The 23,538-nt window shown below is 56.3% G+C and overlaps 2 protein-coding genes across 3 annotated transcripts; one reads left to right on the top strand and one right to left on the bottom strand.

Moving 5' to 3' along the window:
- The first annotated feature begins 3,182 nt into the window (after positions 1-3,182).
- Positions 3,183-13,392, top strand: PKLR (pyruvate kinase L/R). The gene is given in 13 exon segments (XM_058309819.2): positions 3,183-3,419; positions 3,917-4,099; positions 7,847-7,938; positions 8,030-8,161; positions 8,469-8,655; positions 8,958-9,228; positions 9,357-9,507; positions 9,785-9,809; positions 9,812-9,936; positions 10,031-10,112; positions 10,115-10,196; positions 11,279-11,460; positions 12,040-13,392. Coding segments are annotated over 13 exon segments (1,626 nt in total). The 5' UTR covers positions 3,183-3,412; the 3' UTR covers positions 12,147-13,392.
- HCN3 (hyperpolarization activated cyclic nucleotide gated potassium channel 3) lies at positions 13,357-22,877 on the bottom strand. 2 transcript variants are annotated; one of them, XM_004482841.4, is made up of 8 exons: positions 22,474-22,877; positions 19,306-19,735; positions 18,238-18,399; positions 17,670-17,888; positions 17,118-17,264; positions 16,488-16,728; positions 15,411-15,575; positions 13,357-14,911 (listed from the first exon to the last, which is right to left on the bottom strand). In XM_004482841.4, the coding sequence occupies exons 1-8, from the start codon at positions 22,749-22,751 to the stop codon at positions 14,211-14,213; spliced, it is 2,343 nt and encodes a 780-aa protein (XP_004482898.1). In that variant the 5' UTR covers positions 22,752-22,877; the 3' UTR covers positions 13,357-14,210. The 2 variants fall into 2 exon arrangements, with proteins under 2 accessions (XP_004482898.1, XP_058165801.1); XM_058309818.1 differs by having other exon boundaries at positions 17,118-17,888; positions 22,474-22,861.
- Positions 22,878-23,538: the final 661 nt, after the last annotated feature.

Genomic DNA, 23,538 nt, shown 5'->3' with positions numbered 1-23,538 from the left:
GATATAGTCATAAATTCCAAAATAGATACTGGATTATGTTTGTAATCTGATCTATCCCTGGGCATGACTGAGTTACGATTAGGGCGTTGAGTCCCCACCCCTTGGTGGGGCATGGCAAAGGACAGAGTTGAAGGTTACCGATGTTGGAGTTTTGATGTTGGAGTTGTTGTTTCTTGTTTTTGTTTTTTTAGCAAGTAGTTTTTACTTTTCTTTTCTTTTTTTAGTTTATTTCTCTCCCCAGCCCCTCCTGCCTCCAGTTGTCTGCTCTCTGTGTCCATTCGCTGCGTGCTCCTCTGTGACCACTTCTATCCTTATCAGCGGCACAAGGAATCTGTGTTTCTTTTTGTTGCATCATCTTGTGTGTCACCTCTCTGTGCATGTGGCACCACTCCTGGGCAGGCCACACCTTCTTTCGCGCTGGGTGGCTCTCCCTATGGGCCGCACTCCCCGTGCGCGCACAGACCCCCTACTTGGGGGACATCCCTGTGTGGCAGGGCACTCCTTGTGTGCATCAGCACTGCGCATGGGTCAGCTCCACATGGATCAAGGAGGCCCAGGGTTTGAACCGTGGACCTCCCATGTGGTAGACGGACGCCCTATCTATTGGGCCAAGTCCGCTTCCCTGATGTTGGAGTTTGATGCTGAAGACTTAAGCTGGAGCCTTGGAAAGTAAACTCCCAGAGGAAAGAGAAGCCAGCCCCAGGAAGAAAGGAACCTTGAACCCAGATAAAAGCAAGCCCCAGGAATGTAGGAACCCAGGAAGCCTGAACCCTTGCAGACGTTGGCAGCCATCTTGCTCCAAATGGACTTTGGTGAGGGAAGTAACTTATGCTTTATGGTCTGGTACCTGTAAGCTCCTACCCCAAATAAATACCCTTTATAAAAACCAACCAGGCAGCGGACTTGGCCCAGTGGTTAAGGCGTCCGTCTGCCACATGGGAGGTCCGCGGTTCAAACTCCGGGCCTTCTTGACCGTGTGGAGATGGCCCATGTGCAGTGCTGATGCTCACAAGGAGTGCCCTGCCACGCAGGGGTGTCCCCTGCATAGGGGAGCCCATGCGCAAGGAGTGCGCCCTGTAAGGAGAGCCGCCCAGTGTGAAAAAAAGTGCAGCCTGCCCAGGAATGGTGCTGCATACATGGAGAGCAGACACAACAAGATGACGCAACAACAACAAAAAAGAAACACAGATTCCGTGCTGCTGACAACAACAGAAGCGGACAAAGAAGACGCAGCAAATAGACACAGAGAACAGACAACTGGGGTGGTGGCGGGGGGTTGGAAGGGGAGATAAATAAATAAATAAATCTTTAGGGGAAAAAAACACCAATTTCTGGTATTTTGCATCAGCACCCCTTTGGCTGACTACTACAACCTCTTACTGAGATTGCCCCTGGAACCCCCCACACACTGCTGTGCCGGCACCCACTCCTGCCCCACCACTGTCTATTCCCCACCCAGCAGCAGAGGCAGAGGGATCTAAAGCATCTGTTGGATCATGTCACTCCTCTGGTTAAACCCACTGCACTTCAAACAGAGTCCAAACTCCTACTCTGGTCAACAAGGCCCTGCTTAGACCCCCAACCCCTCCACAGACCACCCCCACCCCAGCCACATGTCTCATCACAGCTCTTCCTCTCTTGAGTACCAAGCGTTTTCCTTCCCAGAGCCTTGGCATGTATTATTACCACCCCCTCAGAAAAGTTCCTTGCCCCAGTTGGTCCCAATTGGTTCCTTCTTGTTCTTCAAATCTCAGCTTAAAAATGTCACTTCAAAGAGACCTACCCTTGGAAAGTGGATTTGGCTGAACAGATTGGGCGTCCACCTACCACATGGGAGATCCAGGCTTCAAACCTAGAACCTCCTGACCCGTGTGCAGCTGGCCCATGCGCAGTGCTGATGTGCGCAAGGAGTGCTGTGCCACACAGGGGTGTCCCCCGCATAGGGGAGCCCCATGCGCAGGGAGTGCGCCCTGTAAGGAGAGCCGCCCCAAGCAAAAAAGGTGCAGCCTGCCCAGGAGTGGGGAGGCACACTTGGAGAGCTGACGCAGCAAGATGATGCAATAAAATAGAGACACAGATTCCTAGTGCTGCTGACAAGAATGCAAGGGGACACAGAACACAATGCGAATGGACACAGAGAACAGACAACTGGGGCAGGGCGGGAGGGAGAAATAAATAAAAAGTAAATCTTTAAAAAAAAAGAGACCTACCCTGACTGTCTCCTCTAAAATAGACCCCTCCCCCACTTCTCCCCACTGGCTTCTCCATCCCAGCACCCTGATAGATACCTTAGGAGCACTTAGAAAGTTTGTAGTTGTGTATTTATTTGCTTGATACTTGTTTATAGTCTGCCTCATCCACTATACTGTAAAATTTATAAAAGGGAAAAGGCCTTTTTGTTTGTTTGTTTATTTGTTTTTGTTTTTTAGGTACTGGGGGCTGGGGATTGAATCCGGGACCTCCTGTGGGAAGCCTGTGATCAGCTACTGAGCCACATCGCCTTCCTTGAGCTGGTTTTTTCGTTTGGTTTGGTTGTCGTTTGTTTTTGTTCTTTCAGGATGCTCCATCTAGGGCTCTAGGCCCTGCCCTAAATCCCCTACCTCCAGATTCACCCAGCACTAACTTCAGTCAAGTACAAAGGAAAAAAGACCATATCACTGGTAAAAATCTCTATGCAGATGGATGACCAGATAGAGTAAATGGATTGCTAATTTACCGGAAAAAATGGAAGAAAGAGGAGGGAATGTCAGAAGACAGCGAGCCCTCAGGTCTGCGGAGGGCCTCTGTGAGGCCAGCGGCTGCCTACTGGGTGTGCCCTCTTCTTCCCTCTGGCTGCCTTAGATAAGGCACCAGCAGTTTTGTCATCCGCTCCCTTCCTCTACACAGCCCCCGGAACCCCTGTCCCACCTTTTGGGAGCAGCCCCAGTGCCCCATTTTGGAAACATGTCAGGCCAAGAGAACACCCCCCCCAAGCAGCTTTGGCCATGGATCTCGAAGTCCCAAAGGGATTTAGCGAAGTCCTTCTTGACTGGGGCTCCAGGAGGTAAGACGGGGGAACAGAAGCCGTGAGCAGAGGGGGAATCTGAGGGTGCAAATCAGGAGTGGGGACGGACCGTACAAATGACATCCAGCTCGCTGGGAGGGATCTGGGGAGGATCTGTGTTTCTGTGTTCAGTTCCAGTCCCTGCTCGGGCCTCTCCCAGGCAGGAGGGGAGCCTGCAGCCTGGAAGCCACAGGGCAGCCTCGTGGTGGCTGGACCCTGACCCCGGAGCCCAGGGCTGCCAGCGACGGGGGGGACTCTGGTTACACTTTAACCTCCCCGCGCAACTGACCCCCAGCCCAGCCAGCCTAGTCCCTCCGACAGCCTGACCAAGTGGAGCAGACCCACAGGCGCTGGCAGGCCTGCTGCGGCATGGAGGGTGCGGCTGGAGGTGGGGCTCTGGGCTGGGGCGCCCCAAGACCTGGGCAGCCTAGAGGGGGCCAGGGAAATTCGGAGGAGGGGATGGAGAGGGGATGGAGAGTGAGGAGCCACTCTGGGCTAGACATCAAGGTGGGGCTGAGGCTGAAGGAAATCAGCAGCTAAAGGACCGGCAGTCCAGGGTCCCCAGGGGTCAGTCTAGCCAGGTGGTCAGCTTGAGCTTAGAGTCTGTCGGATCTGGATTTGAAGCTCATCTCTGTTACTTCGAAGCCATATAAGCCCTTGGGCAATTTCCTGACTCTTTCTCAGCCCCTGGAAAAGGGGGATAATTATAGTGCATTTAACGGTATCTGCTTCGTAGGACATTTGTGATGAAATGAGATAATGCACACAGAATGCCCAGCTCACAGGAAGGACTCAACAAAACCCGGGGAACTGGGGGAAGGAGCTGAGAGGGCAGGTGCCCGTGCAGCCCCCCTGAGCCTCCTTCTGCTGCAGGGCCGGCAGGGTACCTGCGGCGGGCCAGCGTGGCTCAGCTGACCCAGGAGCTGGGCACTGCCTTCTTCCAGCGGCAGCAGCTGTCGGCCGCCATGGCGGACACCTTCCTGGAGCACCTCTGCCTGCTGGACATCGACTCGGAGCCCGTGGTTGCTCGCAGTACCGGCATCATTGCCACCATCGGTAGGCACTCCCCACCCCCGCACACGCGGGGTCACGGGGCCTCCCGGGTGTGTCTCAGCTTTGTCTCTTTTGAAACTTTGCAGAGTCACTCATTCACCACGTGTTCAACTGAGTACCTAGGAGACAGGGCCCTGGCAATAGATCAGCAAAGCCGGCAGATAAAGTTCCCTATTGTTGGCGAGCTGACAGTGAGTGGGACAATAAGTAATAAACCTAATCGAGTGTAAAAAGCTTTTAATATTATAGTAAATAAGAAAATTATTTAGTATTTTATTACAAAGTGATAAGCGCTATGAAAAAAATAGAAAAATAGAGCACCGTGAGTAGGCATCGGGAATGTGGGGACAGGGTGCCGGCTGCCGGCCCACGAGGGGAGGTTGGGGTAGAGGTTACTGAGAAAAAAAGACCCAAGCAAAGAAATGAGAACTGGCCGTGCACATCTGGAGGAAGAAAGTTCCCGGCCGAGGGAACAGTCAGTGCAAAGCGGACTGTGTGGCCAGAATGGCTGGAAACCATCCAGGGGGAAGAGCAGTAGAGATGAAGAGCCTGGGCTGGGGGGGAGAACAATCATGTAACCTAGAGGCCATTATTAGAATTTGAGTTGAGTTTTCCTCCACGTGAAATGGGAAATGATTGCAGGGTTTTAAGCAGGGGAATGACACGGTCTTACATATATATATATATAATTTTTTTTAATTTTAGCAGAATTTTATTTTCAAAATTGGGACACTCCTAAGTTAATCTTTTTCTTTAAAAAAATTATTTTATTTCTCCCCATCCCCTCATTGTTCGCATTTGCCGTGCCTGTTTGTTGTGTTGTGTGCTGGTCTTTTTTTTTTTAGGAGGCACCAGGAACCGTACCTGGGAGTTCCCTTGTGGGAAGGGGACGCCTAATTGCTTGAGCCACCTCCTCTCCCTGCTTTGTTGTGTCTCTCATCATGTTTTCCTATGTGTGTCTCTTGTGTCATCTTGTTCCGTCAGCTCTTCTTCTTTATTTATTTATTTTTTTTTTTTTAAAGATTTATTTTTATTTATTTAATTCTCCTCCCCTCCCCCGGTTGTCTGTTTTCTGTGTCTTTTTGCTGCATCTTGTTTCTTTGTCCGCTTCTGTTGTCGTCAGCGGCACGGGAAAGCTCTTCTTCTTTAGAGGGCACTGAGAACCAAACCCAGACCTCCCATGTGGTAGGTGGGAGCTCAATCACTTGAGCCACATCCTCTTCCCAAGTTATACCTTCATCCTAAAAAACAGAATGCAAAATTAACTGGGTTACAGTATACAATGATAAACTCTAACAACAGAATAGATTTAAATATAATTCCTTTTCAAACAAAGTCCACATACTGCAAACAGAAGACACATTATAGTGATTCCACTCCTACTGAAGAAGTCTTGCATATGGTAGGCACTCAATATTAAGGTGTTTTTTATTATTTGAGAAATTATAGATTTACAGAAAAATCATGCCTAAAAAACCGAGTTCCCCTATACCACCCTTTTATTAAAACCTTACATTAGTGTGGTACGGTTGCTACCATTTTACTTATGTTTTAGCAGAACCCTGGCTGCTGCATTGAAAATAGGTTGAGGATGGGGGTGGGTTGGAGGCAGGGCAGGAGCTGCTCCTGCAGTACTGCTGTCAAGACATGGTGACAGCTCAGGCCAGATGGTGGTAGTGGAGGTGGAGAGAAACGGTCAGATTTTGAACAGATTTTTGAGGTAGAGCCAACAGGATTTCTTGATAGAAATCAAATGAAGAAGTTAAAGATGATTCCAAGGTGTTTGGCCTGAGGAACTGGAAGGATGACATCATCAATTAAGCATGAAAGACTTGGTGAGACAGGTTTATGGGGAGATAAGTTGAGTTTGGGACAGACTGAGTTTGAGATGCATATTAGGCAAGTGTGATATCGAGTCGGCAATCAGACATACAACTCTGGGCTGGAAATACAAGTTTGGAGTTGTTGGCTGTTTTAGTTTCCCAGGCTGCTCCAGCAAATACCAGCAAATACCATGAAACGCTTCTGTTTAAACAATGGGAATTTATTTGCTTAGTTTTTTTTTCTCCTCCCTTCCCCTCCACCCCAGTTGTCTGTTTTCTGCGTCTATTTGCTGCGTCTTCTTTGTCCGCTTCTGTTGTTGTCAGAGGCACGGGAATCTGTTTCTTTTGTTGCATCTGTTGCGTCAGCTCTCTGTGTGTGCATCGCCATTCCTGGGCAGGCTGCACTTTCTTTCGCGCTGGGCGGCTCTCCTTAAGGGGCGCACTCCTTGCACGTGGGGCTCCCCTACACAGGGGACACCCCTGCGTGGCAGGGCACTCCTTGTGCTCATCAGCACTGCGCATGGGCCAGCTGCACTTGGGTCAAGAAGGCCCGGGGTTTGAACCGCGGACCTCCCATGTGGCAGACGGATGCCCTAACCACGGGGCCAAGTCCGCCACCTAAGTTTCTATCTTGAATGAGGTGGGTCACACCTTTTTTAAAAATTTTGTTTTAATTTTTAATTTATTTTTTGTTTTTCTTTTGTTTTATTTTCTTTCTTGTTATATCCTTTCTTTTTCTTTTTTGGAAGGGAGTCACACAGTAACTGAAGTATCCTCATCAAAAGGTCCTACTTAAAATGAGCTTACACCCACAGGAATAGATTAGATCTAGGAACAAGCTTTTCTGGCGTGCATACAGCTTCAAACCACCACATAAGCAAGTAAATGATATTTAAGGCCATGAGACTAGTTGAGATCACAAAGGAGATGAAAGTAAAATGACAGGGAAGAAAATGGGGCTTCCAATGTTAAGGAGAGAAATGAGCAAAGGAGACTGAGAAGGAACAGCCAGGGAGGTAGGAGGAAAAGCAAGAGGATGGCAGTGCCCTGGAGGCCAGGTGAAGGCCACGTGGCAAGGAGGATGTGTGTCAAATGCTGCTGAGGGGCCGGGTGAGAGGAGGACTGAGAACTGACCATAAGATTCAGCAACCACACAGAGGTTCCTGGTGACCTTGATGAGAGGAGATGCAGTGGAGAGATGGGGCTGATGGCTGGTTGAAGTGGGTTCAAGGGAAATTGGGGGGAGGGGAATTGGAGGCAGCAAGGGCAGATAACTCGCAGAGTTCTGCTGCACAGGAGAGTGAAAAAAAAACCAAAAGACTAACTGCAGGAGGAACTGTGGTTAAGGGAATGTGTGTGTATATACGTTTTTTTTTCTTTAATGAAAGAAATAAAATACAATGCTGGGAATGATCCAGTAAAAAGGAAAACATTGATGATGTAGAGAAGGGGAGAATGCCTGAATCTGTCCTTGGGCAGGTGAGATGGAGGACGACTATAGCAAGAGGGAAGAAGTGGCCAGGTAGTGGCTGGAGGCCAGAAGTGAGGCGACCCGAGCTGGATCGCACGGCTGCCTACCAGCCCAGCAGGGCTGGACGGAACGCGGCTCCCACCCGACGGGCAGCCCCTCGGCTCCGAGGCCCCTGACCCCCGATGTCCTCGGGCTTTCCCCCACCCTGCAGCACCACATCACTGTCCACACCTGTTCCTCAGGCCTGGCTCAGGAAACCCCCCAAAAAACCCTGTGGCGTTGCCTCCCCAGGGAGGTAACTGTTGGCTGGAGTTTCTGGCCTGCGCGCAGGGGCCGTGCGGGGAGTACAGGTCGGGGAGCGCGCCTGCTGGGGGCGCGGCGCTCTGGGGGTGGGGAAGGGTTTGGCTGTCCCTCCGGTGGGGGGAAAGGGCATCTGAGCGGGCCCTCTGGTTCCAGGGCCGGCCTCTCGCTCGGTGGAACGCCTCAAGGAGATGATCAAGGCCGGGATGAACATCGCGCGACTCAACTTCTCCCACGGCTCCCACGAGGTGCGGGGCGGGCGGGGCGGGGCCGCGGCGGGAGGACGCGGCGCGGTCCCAGACAGCCCGCGCTGAGCGCCCGCCCCGCGCCCGCCCCCAGTACCACGCGGAGTCCATCGCCAATATCCGCGAGGCGGCGGAGAGCTTCGCCACCTCCCCGCTCAGCTACCGGCCGGTGGCCATCGCCCTGGACACCAAGGGACCGGAGATCCGCACCGGGATCCTGCAGGGCGTGAGCGGCGGGGCGGGCGGAGGAGTCGGGGGCGGGGCGCGAGGGGCGGGCCTGGGCTGGAGGCGGGGCGCAGAGCGGACCGGCGGGGCGGGCGCGGGGGCGAGGCGGGGGCGGCGGGAGCGAAGGGCAAGGCCAGAGCGCGCGGAGCGGAGCCAGAAGGGAAGGACCTGGGCTGGGGACTGGAGCCCGAGACCCAGGGGGAGGGGGCAGGAGGCCGAGGCTGTCGGGCAGGGCGCATTGGGCGCAGCCAGGGGAGGGCCCGGGCCGGTGCGGGGCCCGAGCTCACGCCCCTCGGGCCCCGCCCCAGGGCCCGGATTCGGAAGTGGAGCTGGTGAAGGGCTCGCGGGTGCTGGTGACTGTGGATCCGGCTTTCCGGACGCGGGGGAACGCGGACACCGTGTGGGTGGACTACCCCAATATCGCGCGCGTCGTGCGGGTGGGAGGCCGCATCTACATTGACGACGGGCTCATCTCCCTGGTGGTCACGAAAACCGGTGCGGACCGCCTCCCGCCCTGGCCGAGCTCCTGCGCGGGGCGCGCTCTCTTCCCTGGGGCTCCCCACCCTTCCCTGGAGCCCCCAGTAGCCTTCCCCTGCGCTCACCCCGGGTCGGCGCTGGATTCGGGAGTTGGTGGTTTCTTCCACAAAGCTGTTGGGTGCCTCTCCGGGGCGCGGCCGAGGCTGGGGACAGAGAGACGCATGGGTCCCGTTCTCCTGAAGGTTCACGCCCAGTGTTCCCTCTGCCTGGCTAGCCCCCTGGCCTCACCTCTAACCGGGGCGCGCTCCCTGTGCCTGCAGGCCCGGAGGGGCTGGTGACCCAAGTGGAGAACGGCGGAGTCCTGGGCAGCCGCAAGGGCGTGAACTTGCCCGGCGCCCAGGTGGACCTCCCAGGGCTGTCTGAGCAAGATGTGCGGGACCTGAGCTTCGGGGTGGAGCATGGCGTGGACTTCATCTTTGCCTCCTTTGTGCGCAAGGCCAGCGACGTGGCTGCCGTGCGGGATGCCCTGGGGCCCACAGGACAGGGCATCAAGATCATCAGCAAAATCGAGAACCACGAAGGCGTGAAGAAGTGAGGCTGGATCTTTGTCCCCGCCTGGTCCTACAGACCCTGTATCATCCCCACGCCGTGCGCCCTTCCCTGCCTGCCTCTCCCTGGTATCTGGCTCTGCCCCAGCCCAGACTCCCTCAAACACCCAGGTTTGATGAAATCTTGGAAGTGAGTGATGGCATCATGGTGGCACGGGGTGACCTGGGCATCGAGATCCCAGCCGAGAAGGTTTTCCTGGCTCAGAAGATGATGATCGGGCGCTGTAACTTGGCGGGCAAGCCCGTGGTCTGTGCCACACAGGTCTGGAGTGAGCCCTTGGGACTGGGCACTCTTTGGGCTTCAGGGACATCTTAGGTCTATAACATGTTTTACTGTCCAGTGTTTGATCTGCATACACAGTGAAGGTAGGAAGAGATACTGTGATCCCCATTTTTAGGGGATGAACTGAACTGCCAAGATCTCATAGCTTGTGTCACAGGCCCAGGCTTTCAGGGGCACTCTGAGGGTAGGGGTGCCAGGGAAACCTCGGGCAGGGTCCCAGAGGGGAGTGTGACTTCTGCAGCTCTGACGTCCTCAGATGCTGGAGAGCATGATCACTAAGCCCGGCCAACGCGGGCAGAGACAAGCGATGTGGCCAATGCAGTGCTGGATGGAGCAGACTGCATCATGCTGTCGGGGGAGACGGCCAAGGGCAAGTTCCCCGTGAAGGCCGTCAAGATGCAGCATGCGGTAGGAGCTCAGAACGCAGGGCAGCCGGGCAGGGAACCCAGACCCCTTCCAGACCCCACTGCCCCTGCCCAACCTGATCACCTGGCGCCTGCAGATTGCCCGGGAGGCAGAGGCCGCGGTGTACCACCAGCAGCTGTTCGAGGAGCTGCGCCGGGTAGTGCCACTGAGCCGCGATCCCACGAGGTCACCGCCATCGGTGCCGTGGAGGCCTCTTTCAAGTGCTGTGCTGCTGCCATCATCGTGCTGACCACAACTGGCCGGTGAGGGAAGCCCTGGAGCATCCGGATAAGGCTTTGGGCCAGGGGCAGGCTGGGTTTCATCTGGTCCTCGGATGATCGTTCCAGGACAAGGGGAGACGTGGCTGCGAGAGCGGGAGGCCAGGGGAGGTGGGTCTTGGAGTGCAGCAAGAATTGTGCCAATGAGCTCTGGTGGGCTGGAGGAGGAAGGTGGCATCACTGGGCACACTGGCGTGGGGGCTGTGGGGCTCTGAAGGCTCAGAGCTAGTCCTCTGCTTCTTGCCCACAAAGCCTTAAAATGCTGAGGTGTCGTGGAAAGCCCCAGAAGGTCTGACTTCAGTTCTGTGCCTGAAACTTAATAGCTGTGAGGCCTTAGGTGAGGTCTCTCTAAACCTCTGCTTCCTCAAGTCTGTGGTGGGAGTTCATCATTTATTCCCCACAGGGGTGTGAGGACTAACAAGAGGCAATGTGTATGCTACTTTGTAACATCAAGTACTATGTAGATGTACATTTTATTTTAAAGATTTATTTTATTTATTTATTTTCCTCCCAGCCCCATTGTTCGTGGTTGCTGTCTGCTCTCTGTGTCCATTTGCTGTGTGCTCTCTGTGTCTGCTCATCTTCTCTTTTAGGGGGCATCGGGAACTGAAACCCGGGACCTCCCCTGGGGAATAGAGGCACTCAATGGCTTGAGCCAGCTCAGCTTTATTGTGTATCTCATTGTCTCTCCTCTGTGTCTCTTTGTTGCATCATCTTGTTGTAACACATAGGAGGCACCAGGAACCAAACCCGGCACTCCCATGTGGTAGGCGGACACCCAGTCTCTTGAGCCACATCTGCTTCCTTAGATGTACATTCTTAAATGGGTTTCATATTTCTCAGAGAGCTTCCTCCTTATTTTATTGCCCTATCATCCTTATGTGGTAACAAGGGGAGCCATTCTTATGCCCATTTCACAGGTGAGAAAACCAAGGTCCAGAGAAGTATAATGACACTTAGGGTCACACGGCCTGTTGGTGACACCTGGAACCAGAACCCAAACTCCTGTCTTCTGGTTCAGCAACATCCTTGTACTGTTCTTGGCTGACCCTCTCTGCCTCCTCCAGCTCAGCCCAGCTTCTGTCTCGGTACCGACCTCGGGCAGCAGTCATTGCTGTCACTCGCTCTGCCCAGGCTGCCCGCCAGGCCCACCTATGCCGAGGAGTCTTCCCCGTGCTCTACCGTGAACCTCCAGAGGCTGTCTGGGCAGATGATGTGGATCGCCGGGTCCAATCTGGCATTGAAAGCGGTGAGCCGCCTTGACTCTCCTTCCCACCTGCCCCTGGCTTTCATATCGTGAGGCCCCCCTGCCCAGCCAACGTGCTGTGCGTCTCTCCTCTGGCCCGATATTTCCCGTGAGGTTTACTGAGACTTGGAGGTATCTTGGCTTCCAAATGGAGAGCATGCTGAGGGGAGAGGGGACAGAGTAGGATCATCCCTAAGATGTCACCCCACCTACTGTCCTACTGTCTGCACCCAGCGGCTAGACCCAGGTGTGACATAGGAGCAAGAGGTGAGAGGAGAGCTCAGTTCCCAGCAGCTGGATCTAAAGCAAAACTAACTTACAGCTGGCTCAGGCCCTACCCCTTTCTATCGGTAAGCAGCATGGTGGACAGATTTTCTGCTTACCCATAGCCCATTCCACCCCGATGGGCCCACCTGCAGCCCTGTTATACCGCAGTAGTCACATTGTCCGCAGTGCCACCTCTGGGACTCACTATACAGTTCACCCCAGCCCCATTTCCTAAAGGGTCTCCCTGTGTGTGGGGTGGTAAGGGCTGGTTCTTATTACCACCCTGACCACTATAATCTTGTTTTCTGCCCACAGGAAAGCTCCGTGGCTTCTTGCATGCTGGGGACCTAGTGATTGTGGTGACAGGCTGGAGGCCTGGTTCTGGCTATACCAACATAATGCGGGTGCTGAGCATATCCTGAGACGCTCCCCTCTGACCCCTCCCTTCTTCCTCACTTCCTCCACCTCTCCAGTAGCCCCCCCTCTAAACCCAAGTCTCCCCCAGCTCCCTTCTCAGGCCGCACTTGCCATCTAGGCCCCCTCCAGGGCGCCCTTCCCCTCTCTGTTTCATATCAGCCCTGAAAGCCTGAGTCCAGTCACGCGCTGGCCATCCAGCAGCACCAGCTCTACAGTGCCTGCATCCAGTCCTCTCAGTTGGGCCCTCAGATGCTCTGAGCCTTTAATCCCAGCTTGGCTGGTTAATTCTCTTCTCCCAGTCCTTTCGCCCCTGGGGGTAAGGGAGAAGGGAGGTAGGGCAGTCATGTCCTCAGTCTCTACCAAGTTGCTATTTTTAAAATACTTCATATCCATGGAACGTGGTGTTTTAATGATCTCTTGGGGAAAGCACCACTTCTGTTCTCAGGGCAGGGCAGTGACTTCACTGTGACTAGCAGTGACATCAAAACACCCCCTTTTCGGGAAGCCGGGCTAGCCCGGGCAGGGGGCACAGATGCTGAGGAGAACTGGGAGCCTGGCCACTGTCTTCATGGCCCCCGTCCGGGGCGGGCGGGCTGCCTCCCCCGCTGCCCTCAGGCCCACCTTAGGCCTTGCCGGGTCAGATGCCCTGCTGTCCTTCCTGCCCCCTGAAATTCCTGCCTGCCCTCTTCATTCCCACATACAAACCAGGAGCCAGAGTGAGTGTCTCTATTTTCTTTTTAAATTCAGCTGTTTGGAAGCAATTATAAAACTTCCATGCACCGAGAACCCCAGAACTCCCCCACACTGTAGGAAAGGAGTTTCAGATGCCAGGGTCCCGGCCCCACTCTTCAGGGTGCAGAGTAGGAGAGGGGACAGAGGGGGCTGGGGGGTTTCTCTTGTCCCTGAGAAGGCAGCGGTGCTGGCTGGCCTGCCCCTCCCCAGGCAGAGACGCCTCGGGCCCTCCCCTTACTCCTGCACAACAGCAAGCTCGGTAGGAGACAACACAAAACCTAAGTGGAAACAGGCCTCCTCCTCATGTGGCCTTTAAGCCCTACTCAGACAGGAAGAGGCCAAGTATTGGTACTGATGGAGCTGGGCCAGGGTTGCAAGAGCTGGCCTGGGGGCCCTGCCTCCTCCTCCTCCCTCCCAGGAGGGGAAGGGAGGGGTAGATGCAGGAATAAAATGAATTAATAGTAATAAACTTAGCAAATGGAATACATAAATAAAAGGAATAAATTATTGAATAAATTAGGAAGGAGAGAAAGAAATGTCATTTAAGGATTCAGCCATGTGTCCCCACCTGGGGGGAATCCAGGCTGGCACACTAAATAAGGAGGTGCCACCTATCCCCCTAGCTTCAAGGGGGGGACACAGCTGGGCCAGGGGTCACAGGGAGGAGGCGGTGCTCTGTTCACAAAAAGACAGTTCTACCACACAGACAGACTGCAGGGAACAGGGCAGGAGAGGCGTGCTCCTGCCCAGAGGGTCCAGAGAGGGAGGACGACAGATGGCAGTGAGAGGGCGAAGGTCGATGCCCAAGCTGGGGCTCCAAGACGTTTGTTCTTCACAGGGATGTGGGCACAGGTAATTGGCAGTGCCGGCTATGCTAGGGGGACAGGGAGATAACCACGCCAGGCAGAACCTGCAGGGTCCTAGGCAGCGTGAGGGCCACGCTGGAGACACGGAGACGTCTAGTTACTTGGCAGTGATGGCGGTGGCAGGTGCTTGTGCTTGAGAAAGGTGGAATCATGGGCCTGGGCCACGGCCAGGGGAATACCCTCGTCAGAGGGCTGGAGTCACTTCTACTTGGCAGTGGAGACAGAAAGCGCCTGGTACGGTGCCTTGACCTTGGCAGGCGCTCAGTACATTGGATGAGCGGATGACAGGATAGGGAGGGTGGCAGACAGGCTTCCGGGTGCCGGAGCTGAGGACACAGACCACCTTGTTGGCAGTCAGGGGAGACACTCAGAGGGCAATGCTTTAGGTCCCCTCAGCCTTCCCCCAAGGGCACTGGCCCCTAGGCACCCACGACTATACCCAAGAGCTAAGGCTGGGTGTGCCCGAGGGTTTCACATGTTGGCAGAGAGCTGAGGGCCCCGGGGGGCAGCTGGCTCAGGCACTGGCGGCCTGGGGGGCTGAGCTGTCCCTGGAGGCTTGGCCAGGAGCCCTGAGGGTGGCAGGCGCTCACTTCCTGAGCCCTTACGCCCAGGAGAGCCATCGCCCGCTGCCCGCTGAGGCAGAGAGGGCTGCGAGGCTGAGAGTGGGCGGCCCCGAGGGCCCAGCCGCCGGCCACCTCCTCCCGGCGGGGGGCCCAGCAGGGAGACTTGGGAGCGCCCGGCCCGGGATAGGCTGGCGTGGAGGGTTCGGGCAGGTGGGGCAGGCAGGCGGGAAGTGGAGGCCCACGGGCCCCGGGCCAGCAGAGGGACGGCTCGGCCGGGCACCAGCGGGGAGGCTGGGGAGCCTGCCGAGCGGCAGGCAGAGCGGGCGAGGAGGGTGGCCGGAGAGTCGGGGGAGAGGGGCAGGGGGCCCCGCTGGTGAGTCAGGGCGATGGCCACGTTGGAGGTCACGGCGGCTGCCTGGAGAGGTGCGTGCACCAGGGGCTCCCACAGCACGGGCTTTCCACTGAGCCGAGCCCCTGTGCCCGGGGCCAGGCCCCGGACACCCCGAGCCATGTCCCTGTCGTATTGCACCAAGTGCTGCTCCATGATGCCGCCGCTGCTGCCCGGGCTTGGCTCGGAGCGCTTCCGCTGCAGCAGGGAGTTCTTCTTGCCTGGAAGTTTCAGGGAAGGAGGAGTCAAGGATAGGGAAGGAATTCAGAAATAAAGGTAACATATCTAAGAATGTGACAGTAAAGGGATGGAGTCAGGGTGGGGTCAAGGGTCAGGGATGAGATTATCAGATGTGCACAGGCGATGGGTTTGGAGCCTTGGGGTTAAGGATGGAGTCGGTGGGGCGGGTCAGGAGGTCGGGGCTACAGGGATGAGACTGGGAGATGGGGGCGGGAAAAAGGGTCGGGATGAGACCAGAGAAGGTGAGGGTCAGGGACTGGTCCTCAGGAGAAGGAGGGCTCAGGGGATGGGGCTTTGGGCGAGATCTCCAGGGGCGGGAGACGCGAAGGGGTGAGGATGGCGCATCACCGTTTTGAAAGGTCTGGGGGCATCACTGGGACTGAGTGGGGCTGGGGCGTGATGCTGGGACAGTGGAGTCCCTGCTACAGAGATACAGTGAAGATGCTGCCCGGGCGCAGAGCAGGACAGGCAAGGCCTCACCGATGCGGCGCAGCCGGTCCATGGCCACAGTCTCGAAGGCCCGTCGCATCATGGGGAACTCCTCGAGCACGGCGTTGAAGTGGTCGACGCTGAGTGAGTAGAGGCGGCAGTAGGTGTCGGCGCGCACGCTGGCCGTGCGCCGGCCCCGGGTCAGCAGGCAGATCTCTGCAGGAGTTGAGGGGGGACTTCAGAACTGCTGTCCCCAGAGCTCCCTTTCACCAGGCCTGCAGCTATGGACCCAGCTTCCTTAGGCTCCTCCCCAGACTTGGGGGAAATGACGATTACCACCCCCCCCCCACTCCACCCCCCACCCAGTCCCATCCTGAGGTCTCTAAATGCTCCAGGCTTCCTCCTGGACAATGTGAGGGTGTGTCTCTCTCTCCCAAGCACACACACCCCCCCCCCCACCCCATGCCCCCGTAAGGCCTGCATGCTCCCCACCCTTCCCTCTGGAGTGTTGTCCTTCTCACTCTCGCCAAACTAAGGCTGGCAAAGAGGCAGGTGTCCCTGACCCCAGGCCCCTACCTGTACTCTACTCCACTTGACCTGCCCACCCTCCACTGCTGTATCTAAGCCCAGGCCAGATCACTCTGTGCACCTCCCCTCCCCCCCGGAACAGATCTGAATAAACACCAAGGGCAAAGGAGAAAAGACATCCCAAAGAGCAAAGTGCAATGGTATGGATGTGCTGGAGGGTGGCAGGTGCTTTGGGGCCTGACAATATCTGAGCCTCAAGTCCCTCTGGGCAACAGCTGGCAGCTGCCCCCGCTACTATGAGCTGGGACCCTGAATGACCACCAGGGCAGCTGTGAAGGGGACAGTTCCGCTTTGTTCCTAGCTTTCCCTCAACTAATTTCATGGTTCTAAACAGCCCTCTGGCCCAGTGGTTTCCAAGCTGGCCGAGCACTGGAATCTTTCTGAGCAGCTTTTGAAAACTACGGAGCTCTATTGAGTAGGTCTGGGAGGGACTGAGATGCTGTGATTCTGCAGCCAGGCCAGATGGGGACCCTGACCCCGGGGAACAGTTGCCCTCTGTCCTCTGCTCCTGACCCCCCACCCTCCCTGAGGCCCGCTGACCCCCAAAGTAGGATCCATCAGTGAGGCGGGTGTCCCGGGCACCACGTGCCAGCACGCTGAGCAGCCCGTGCTGGATGAAGTACATCTTCCTGCCCACGGAGCCCTCACGCACCACGAGGTCCCCTGGCTGGAAGACTTCAAAGCGCAGCTTGGTGAGCACCGCCGTGACGAAGCTGGGGTCGGCATGGGCGAAGAGCGGCATGTGGGCCACCAGGCCGCGGCAGGTGAAGTTAATGATCTCCTGGGTGGGGAGGGACCCGTCAGGCAGGCTGGCCCCACTCTCTGAGGTGCCCCCACCAGGCCTTTCTGTCTCTAGAAGACCCACGTCTGGGGTCAGGATCTGCCGGGGGCTGGAGATGCCCCAAGGGCCTGGTACCATCCCCAAGACCCTGCCTTCACGGCTCCCCCGTAAATCCTTGGCAGGCCATCTCTCCCCCACACACACGCCCTTCACCACCATGGAAGACCCTAACTCCTGAAAGCCCTCTGAAGCCCTGGGCTCCCATGGGGCCCTCCAGAGCCCCCACTCCCTGCGGGTGCCCACTGACCAATAGCTCCCACTCCCAGATGGCAGCCCCGGAAGCCCAGCTCCTAGAGGAGCTTCCCCCTCAGGGCCTGGCCCAGCCCCACCTCCCGGAGTGGCTCGCTCAGCTCGCCTAGGATGCTTTCCTCGTCGAACATCTTGCCCTGGTAGCGGTGCTCGTAGTACTCGTGGATGCGCTGCCGCGTGTCGGCCGGCAGCTTGTGGAAGGACATGTACTGCTCCACCTGCTTGTACTGGAGGGCCGGCCCGTGGCCAGCAGGCAAGAGGACACAGAGGTCGACACGGGGCCAGAACAGAGGAGGTGTGGCCACAAACACGGGCCAAACCCAGGGGGTGAAATGTGCAGATGAGTGCACGGGGCCAGAGGACAGGAGGGAAATGGTGGAGACAGGTGGAAACATAGAGCACAGTCGCAGGAAAACCCAGACCCGGGCACAGAGTTCAAGAATGGGGGCACGCCAAGCATAGACCCAAACACAGGGAAGGTGCACACACACAGAGGCAGGAGACAAATAGACGCAGGGCAAGAAAGGACCAGAGACCCAAAAGGAGCACGCATCAGTGTGGGAATCAAGGCAAGCTCCCCGGTCCCCAGCACCCCTCCATGCCCACCCCTTCCTTCTCCCGCCCCTGCTGACCTTCTCCTGGTATTGGCGCCTAGAGGAGTCCAGGGACTGGATGAGGGCAGTAGCGTGGCCGATGAACATGGCGTAGCACGTGGCACCCACGATCATGCTGAGCATGGTGAGCCAGACGTCGGGCATGCCCACAGGCGCCTGCTGCCCATAGCCAATGCAGAGCATGTGGCTCATGGCCTTGAACAGGGCGTGGGAATACTGGCGGCCCCAAGAGTGGTTCTGGGGGCAGAGGGTAATGCAGAGCTGGGCACAGCCCCTCGGAGCCTCGCTCTGCCTGTCCCCTTCTATTTCAGACCCCTCTTCCAGGAGGTGCTTAGTTTGGTTCTCAGGCCCCTGAGACAGAAGGGGCCTCTTTGGCAGCTTCTGCCTTGGTTTCCTTCCTTGCCTGCTCCCCCCAACACACAAACCTTTCTTCTAGATCTCTTCCCTCCTCCCAACCCCTTCCCACCCATCTTCTTTCTGGGTCACCTCTCCATCATCTCCCCCCTCCTGCGCCTGTGGTTGCCCCTGAGCCCTTAGAAGGCCTTAGAAGCCTTAGAAGGGAAGGCAGAGTGTGGGGATTTCTCACCACCATGTGGTTGATGGAGACCCAGCAGTCAGGAGGGAAGTCCTGCAGCATGGGGACCAGGAACTGCAGGCAGCCGTCCCAGTGGCACAGCAGCAGCATCATCCCAATGAGGTTGAAGATGCGAACCACAGCACTGGCCAGGTCATAGGTCATGTGAAAGATCTGAGGAGTCCGAGGAAGGCCCGCTGTGGACAGGAACCCCCCCCTGCTGGTCCTCCATTCCCAACCTGGCAAACTCTCTTTGAACTTCTCCAGCCCCAGCCCCCCAAAATTAAAAAAAAAAAAGCGTTTATTATTCATCTTATAGAGCATCACAGCACACATGTATAGCTAATACAAAGTGCACTCTCGTTTTCTAAGGGGAAAATTGAGGTCACGTCATGGCAGAGACACAAACAAGTCTATACACAAGCTGTCCAGGCCTAACCTGGAAAAGAGGAGAGAAGGTATTTCACAATTCAGCGACCCAAGGGCAGGTGTCTAGGATTAAAGCCAGCTGCCCTCTTCCCTGCGAATAACAACAGCTAATTTTGTGAGAACTTGCTATGTGCCAGGCACTATTCGAAGTGCTTTGCATGCATCAACAGCTTTAATTGTCACGAACTGATCATACGAAAGTAGATCTAACAGTCCCCGTTCTATAGAAGAGGAAACTGAGTCTCATGTAGTAAATAACAAAACTGGGCTCTGACCCAGGCAATTCAATTACAGCTCCCACACTCGCAACCCTGAAACTGCTGTGCTGAAGCTCCAGCTTCATCCATACCCTGCAATTCGTAGCACTCCCCCACCCAACCCCACTCCCTACTCTTTCCTCTCCAGTGACCTACTAACCCGCAAGAGCTTGTTCAGCAACTGTGTTCCACCCTTCTCCACTCACCTCCAGGCCCCCTCCGCTGAACCCTCATTCTGGCCCTGTTTCTCACTGACCACCAACTTTGGAGAGACCCCCCCCCACACACACACACAAGCCCCACCTATCTGCCCCACCCCAAGAAGTCACCAGGGGCCCCGCCCAAAGCGCCGCGTGGGAGTCTGCAAGCCCCCCTGCCCACCTCCCCGCCCCACCTCCTCCCACTGGTGGATGTAGCGGATGAGGCGGGAGAGGCGGAGCAGCCGCAGAAGGCTGAGGATCTTGGTGAAGCGCACGATGCGCAGGGCCCGCGCGGTCTTGTAGACCTCTGCGTCCAGCCGCGGCTCCAGCTCCACCACCAGGAAGATATAATCCACAGGGATGGAGGAGATGAGGTCAACCAGGAACCAGGTGCGCAGGTAGCGCATGCGGATGGCCCGCGGGGCCAGCAGGATCTCAGCGCCCTCCTCCACCACGATGCCCGTGCGGAAGTTGAGCACCAGATCCAGCAGAAAGAAAGTGTCGGAAAGGACGTTGAAGACGATCCAGGGCGGGGAGTTTTCCTCCTTGAAGAAGGTGATGCCCACAGGCAGCACGATGAGGTTCCCCACCATCAGGAGCAGCATGATCAGGTCCCAGTAAAACCTAAGGTGGAGGTGGGGAGAGGAGGAAGCCACGGAGATATTCACCAGCCACCAGACTGACCACCGGTAGAGGCTGGCGGGGCCAAAGGTGGGCGAGGATGCAGAATCCACTTAGAGCTGGTGGGAGTGTGAACAGGGACCACCATGGAGGAACACAGTTTGGCATTATCTAGTAAAGTTAAACATTTGCATTCTTCCACAACCCAGCAATTCCATTTCTAGGTATATAGACACATATACTCAAGGGAAGCAGGATGTATTGCCAGAGATTTTATACAGGAATGTTTCTAGCAGCCTTCAATCTGGAAACAACCCAAAAGTCCACCAGTAGAAAAATAGATAAATATGCCCTGGAATGCTACACAACAGTGAAATCACCCAATTGCAGCTACATTTAGCAGTCTGGATGAGTCTTACAATTTTTAAAATAACTTTGTGTGGTAACATATGAATCTTACAAATTTAATGGTGCACAAAAGAAGCAAGACATAAAAGGATACAAACCAGATGATCCCACTTACGTAAAGTTCAAAAACAGGCAAAACTAAACTACATTGTTTAGGGATTCATACAAAAGTGGTAAAATCACAAACAAAGGAAAGGAAATGAGTGCCACAAAAGTCAGAATAGTGGGTTTGGGAAGGGAACGTGAGAGTACTAGGGGTGCTTCTTCTGAGAATTCTGGCAATGTAGTAGCTCTTGACCTAGATAATTGTTACATAGAGGGCAGCTTTATAATTAATCCCTCAACTGTATATGTGCATATATATGCATGTATATGCTATGCTCCTCCCTCCTATACATAAGATACACATCACCATGTTTAAATATTTTTTAAATTAAAAAAAAAAAAGTACACTGTGCTAATCGTACAGGGTTGTTGAAAAATATCCACTGGGACAATGGATGTGACAGTGCTCTACAAGCACTAGTTAGTGTTATGACTCACTCGCCTTTTATCCCGATTTCTGAAGAGGCTGCTGCTTCTCCCATCTCTAGCTCTCTGTCCATTCTTGGTCAAGAACCTCACACTCTCCTCCACCTTCCCCGCCCCAGCCTTCCTCTCCAACACAGTAGGACCCCTGGCTCCCCGTTGCTCTGCTGGGATCTGCGCATCTGTGTCCCAGGGTGGGGGTGGTCTGTTCTGCTCCCCCATCTGAATTGAGCTGTCAAGGATGCCCTTCCCCCCTCCCCAGCACCTCAGACAGGGCTGCACATGCACGGAAGCTCCACAGGAGATCCTGAGGCAGCGAGGCTTGAGGCTCTGCACTCCTGTTCTCCCCTCACGTCCCTATGCCCACTGGGACTCTGGCTGAGCACAGGCAAGGGCTTGGGGTGGGGAAACCCACACTGCTGTGGCAGAAGCTGTGGAGAGAGGTTCGGAGCGAGCTGGGTGAATCCCTCATTTTAGAGAAAAATCACTGGACTATCTGAGGGTCTCCATTAATATTAGAACCCAGCCCCTTCTGACTTTGAACACAATAGTAATCCTTTCAGACCCTAAAAGGGGCTCCAGGCCTCCATGAAGCCTCTCAGACTGGGTACTTTCAACAGACAAACAAGCCTTCAACCCTCCTCTTCCTCTCCTGGGCCACTGAGGAGAAATCCTGTACTGTGAGCTGAGAAAGGAGAGGGAAAGAGGGTTTGCCTAACCACAGAGCATCTTCACAGCCTGACTCACAGGCGGTCACAAGCCCAGCGGGTGATGCAGTAGAGAGGACAGGGAAGAAGCATGAACATAAGGGGGATGCACGCTTCTGGGGATATATCTGAGCATGAAATGGGGCAGGAGAGGGAGACCCACAAAGACTAGGAAATGTACATTGGTGGGGTGGGAATGAGGCAGCAAAGAAAAGAGAGGAGTGGAAGGAACAATGGGGGAAGGAGGAAAATTAGGGAGTATCTTGTGGATTCAAGATGATGTCTAGGTCTCCAATTGTGTTTTCAGGCTCCTGGTTCACACCTCATCCTTTCTGCTCCTTTCTCTCCCCAGGTTAGGTGCTTTGCACACATCCCTGGCCCATCCGAAAGCTGTCCTTCATTTTCCCCAAGGACAGGGCTGCTCTCCTCCTCTAGCGACCTTGATGTAGAGGTACAGTCTGATGGGGACCGTGAAATGGCCCCACCCCCACCCACCCCCATCCCTTCTCTTTGGGAATCACCTGGGCGGTGGCCATGCCCTTGCACTGTTGCCTCAATCGCTCAAAGTACCGGTCCCACTCCGGCCCCCGCTTTCAGCACCAGGGACAGCGACCGGAGCCGCTGTCACCCCCACCTCATCCCCCTCCCAGCGTCCCTAAACTAGGCAAATGCTGGCGGGTGGAAGACAGCGGAGGTCGGCTTCTCCCGGAGACAGACCCCGAGCCTTGGGGTACGACAGAATATCCCAGATCCCCAGCAAGCAGGGCTGGAGGGGGCAGGGATCCATAACCCTGGCATTCCCTAGGGTCCTGATGGGGTCTCGGGTTCCTGAAACGGGCAGTCTAGATCCCCGAAAAGTCCCTAACATCTACTGGCCCTTTCTGGCTCCCCCAGCCCAAGAAATCATCCAAGACCCCTGCCCAGATATCCCCCGCCCAGGAATTCCCAGGCTAGGTAGGGGTAACTCCCCCGAGCCACCCGGAGACCCCTGGGCCGGAAATGAAGTGACCGAGGAGGGTGGGGCAGACCCAGTCCCCGTGCTGCAACCCACAGGGATGGGGTCTGTGTCCCCCGCCCTCCCTGCCCGACCCCCAGTACCGGAAGTCGCTGTAGGGGTGGATGATCCAGGCCCCCGCTGACTTGACCCGCTCCTGCTCGATTTCCACTGCTTTGTGGCTGCCGAACACGCGAAGCGAGAACTTGTTGACCGTGGGCTGCAGCAGCGTCCCGAGCTGCCTCCTTTTGGGCTCGGACCCGGACCCGGGAATCTGACCCGAGGCCGCGGTCGCAGGCACCGGGGCAGCGGGAGGCGCCGCCTCCAGCCCGGGGGTCGCCCCGTCGCCGGCCGCCGCCGCTGGCCGCTGCTCTGCCTCCATGACGCCCGCCGGCTCACACGCTTGGCCTCCCGGACCCCGCCGCGGCCATCGGGGACACCCCCCTGACCCCCGCGGGAGCCGGAGCCGATACAGCCGGCGGGCTCGGAGCGGAGGCGGTGTCGGCTCGGAACTGCGGGAGCGCTGGGCGGAGGGGGGTGTGTGAGACAGGCTCGCGGGCGGGCGGGCGGGCGGCGCTGCGCCCCCTGGCGAGAGCCGCGCGAAGGCCGGGCCGGCGGGCGGGGGCGGGGCCAGAGCGGCGGGCACCTCAGAGGGGCCCCCGGGTGGGCGTGGCCTAGGGAAAGAAGCCAGTTCTCCCCGCAGAGGCCGGGGAGACGGCGGGGGCGCGCGGTCGGAGCCCGCGGGCGGGCGTGGCCTAGTGTCCTGGGGCACTGACCCACCGAGAGCCAGTGGGTGGAGCCTCCGGCAAGAGGCGGGAAAACCGGATGCGGCTGGTGACACTAGAGACCCAGGAGGGCGAGGGGACTGGGCGCCGGTGGTAGAGACAGGGAGGACTTTTTGAGATTCTTCTTTCCCACTGTCTCCCAAGGACTTCCGTCCTCCTGCATTCCACCTTTTGACTCTCAGTACTCTCCTAGGCATATTCCTCTCTTCTAATCTCTTCTCTTCCAAGCGGTTCCCGCTAGTCATTCATTTCCGAATTCATTCACCAAGCGCGACTCTGCCTGGCACTGAATGGACGCTGCGAATATACTGATGAATACGAAAGTCCCAGCCATGAAGCCACTGCTTGGCTATGCCCATGGGTAAGTTACAGTGCTACCGGATG

Source organism: Dasypus novemcinctus, chromosome 13 (assembly GCF_030445035.2).
Source record: "Dasypus novemcinctus isolate mDasNov1 chromosome 13, mDasNov1.1.hap2, whole genome shotgun sequence".
Lineage (NCBI taxonomy): Eukaryota > Metazoa > Chordata > Mammalia > Cingulata > Dasypodidae > Dasypus > Dasypus novemcinctus.
The sequence above is the reverse complement of the archived record's forward strand: the minus strand, read 5'-3'. Positions and strand labels throughout refer to the sequence as shown.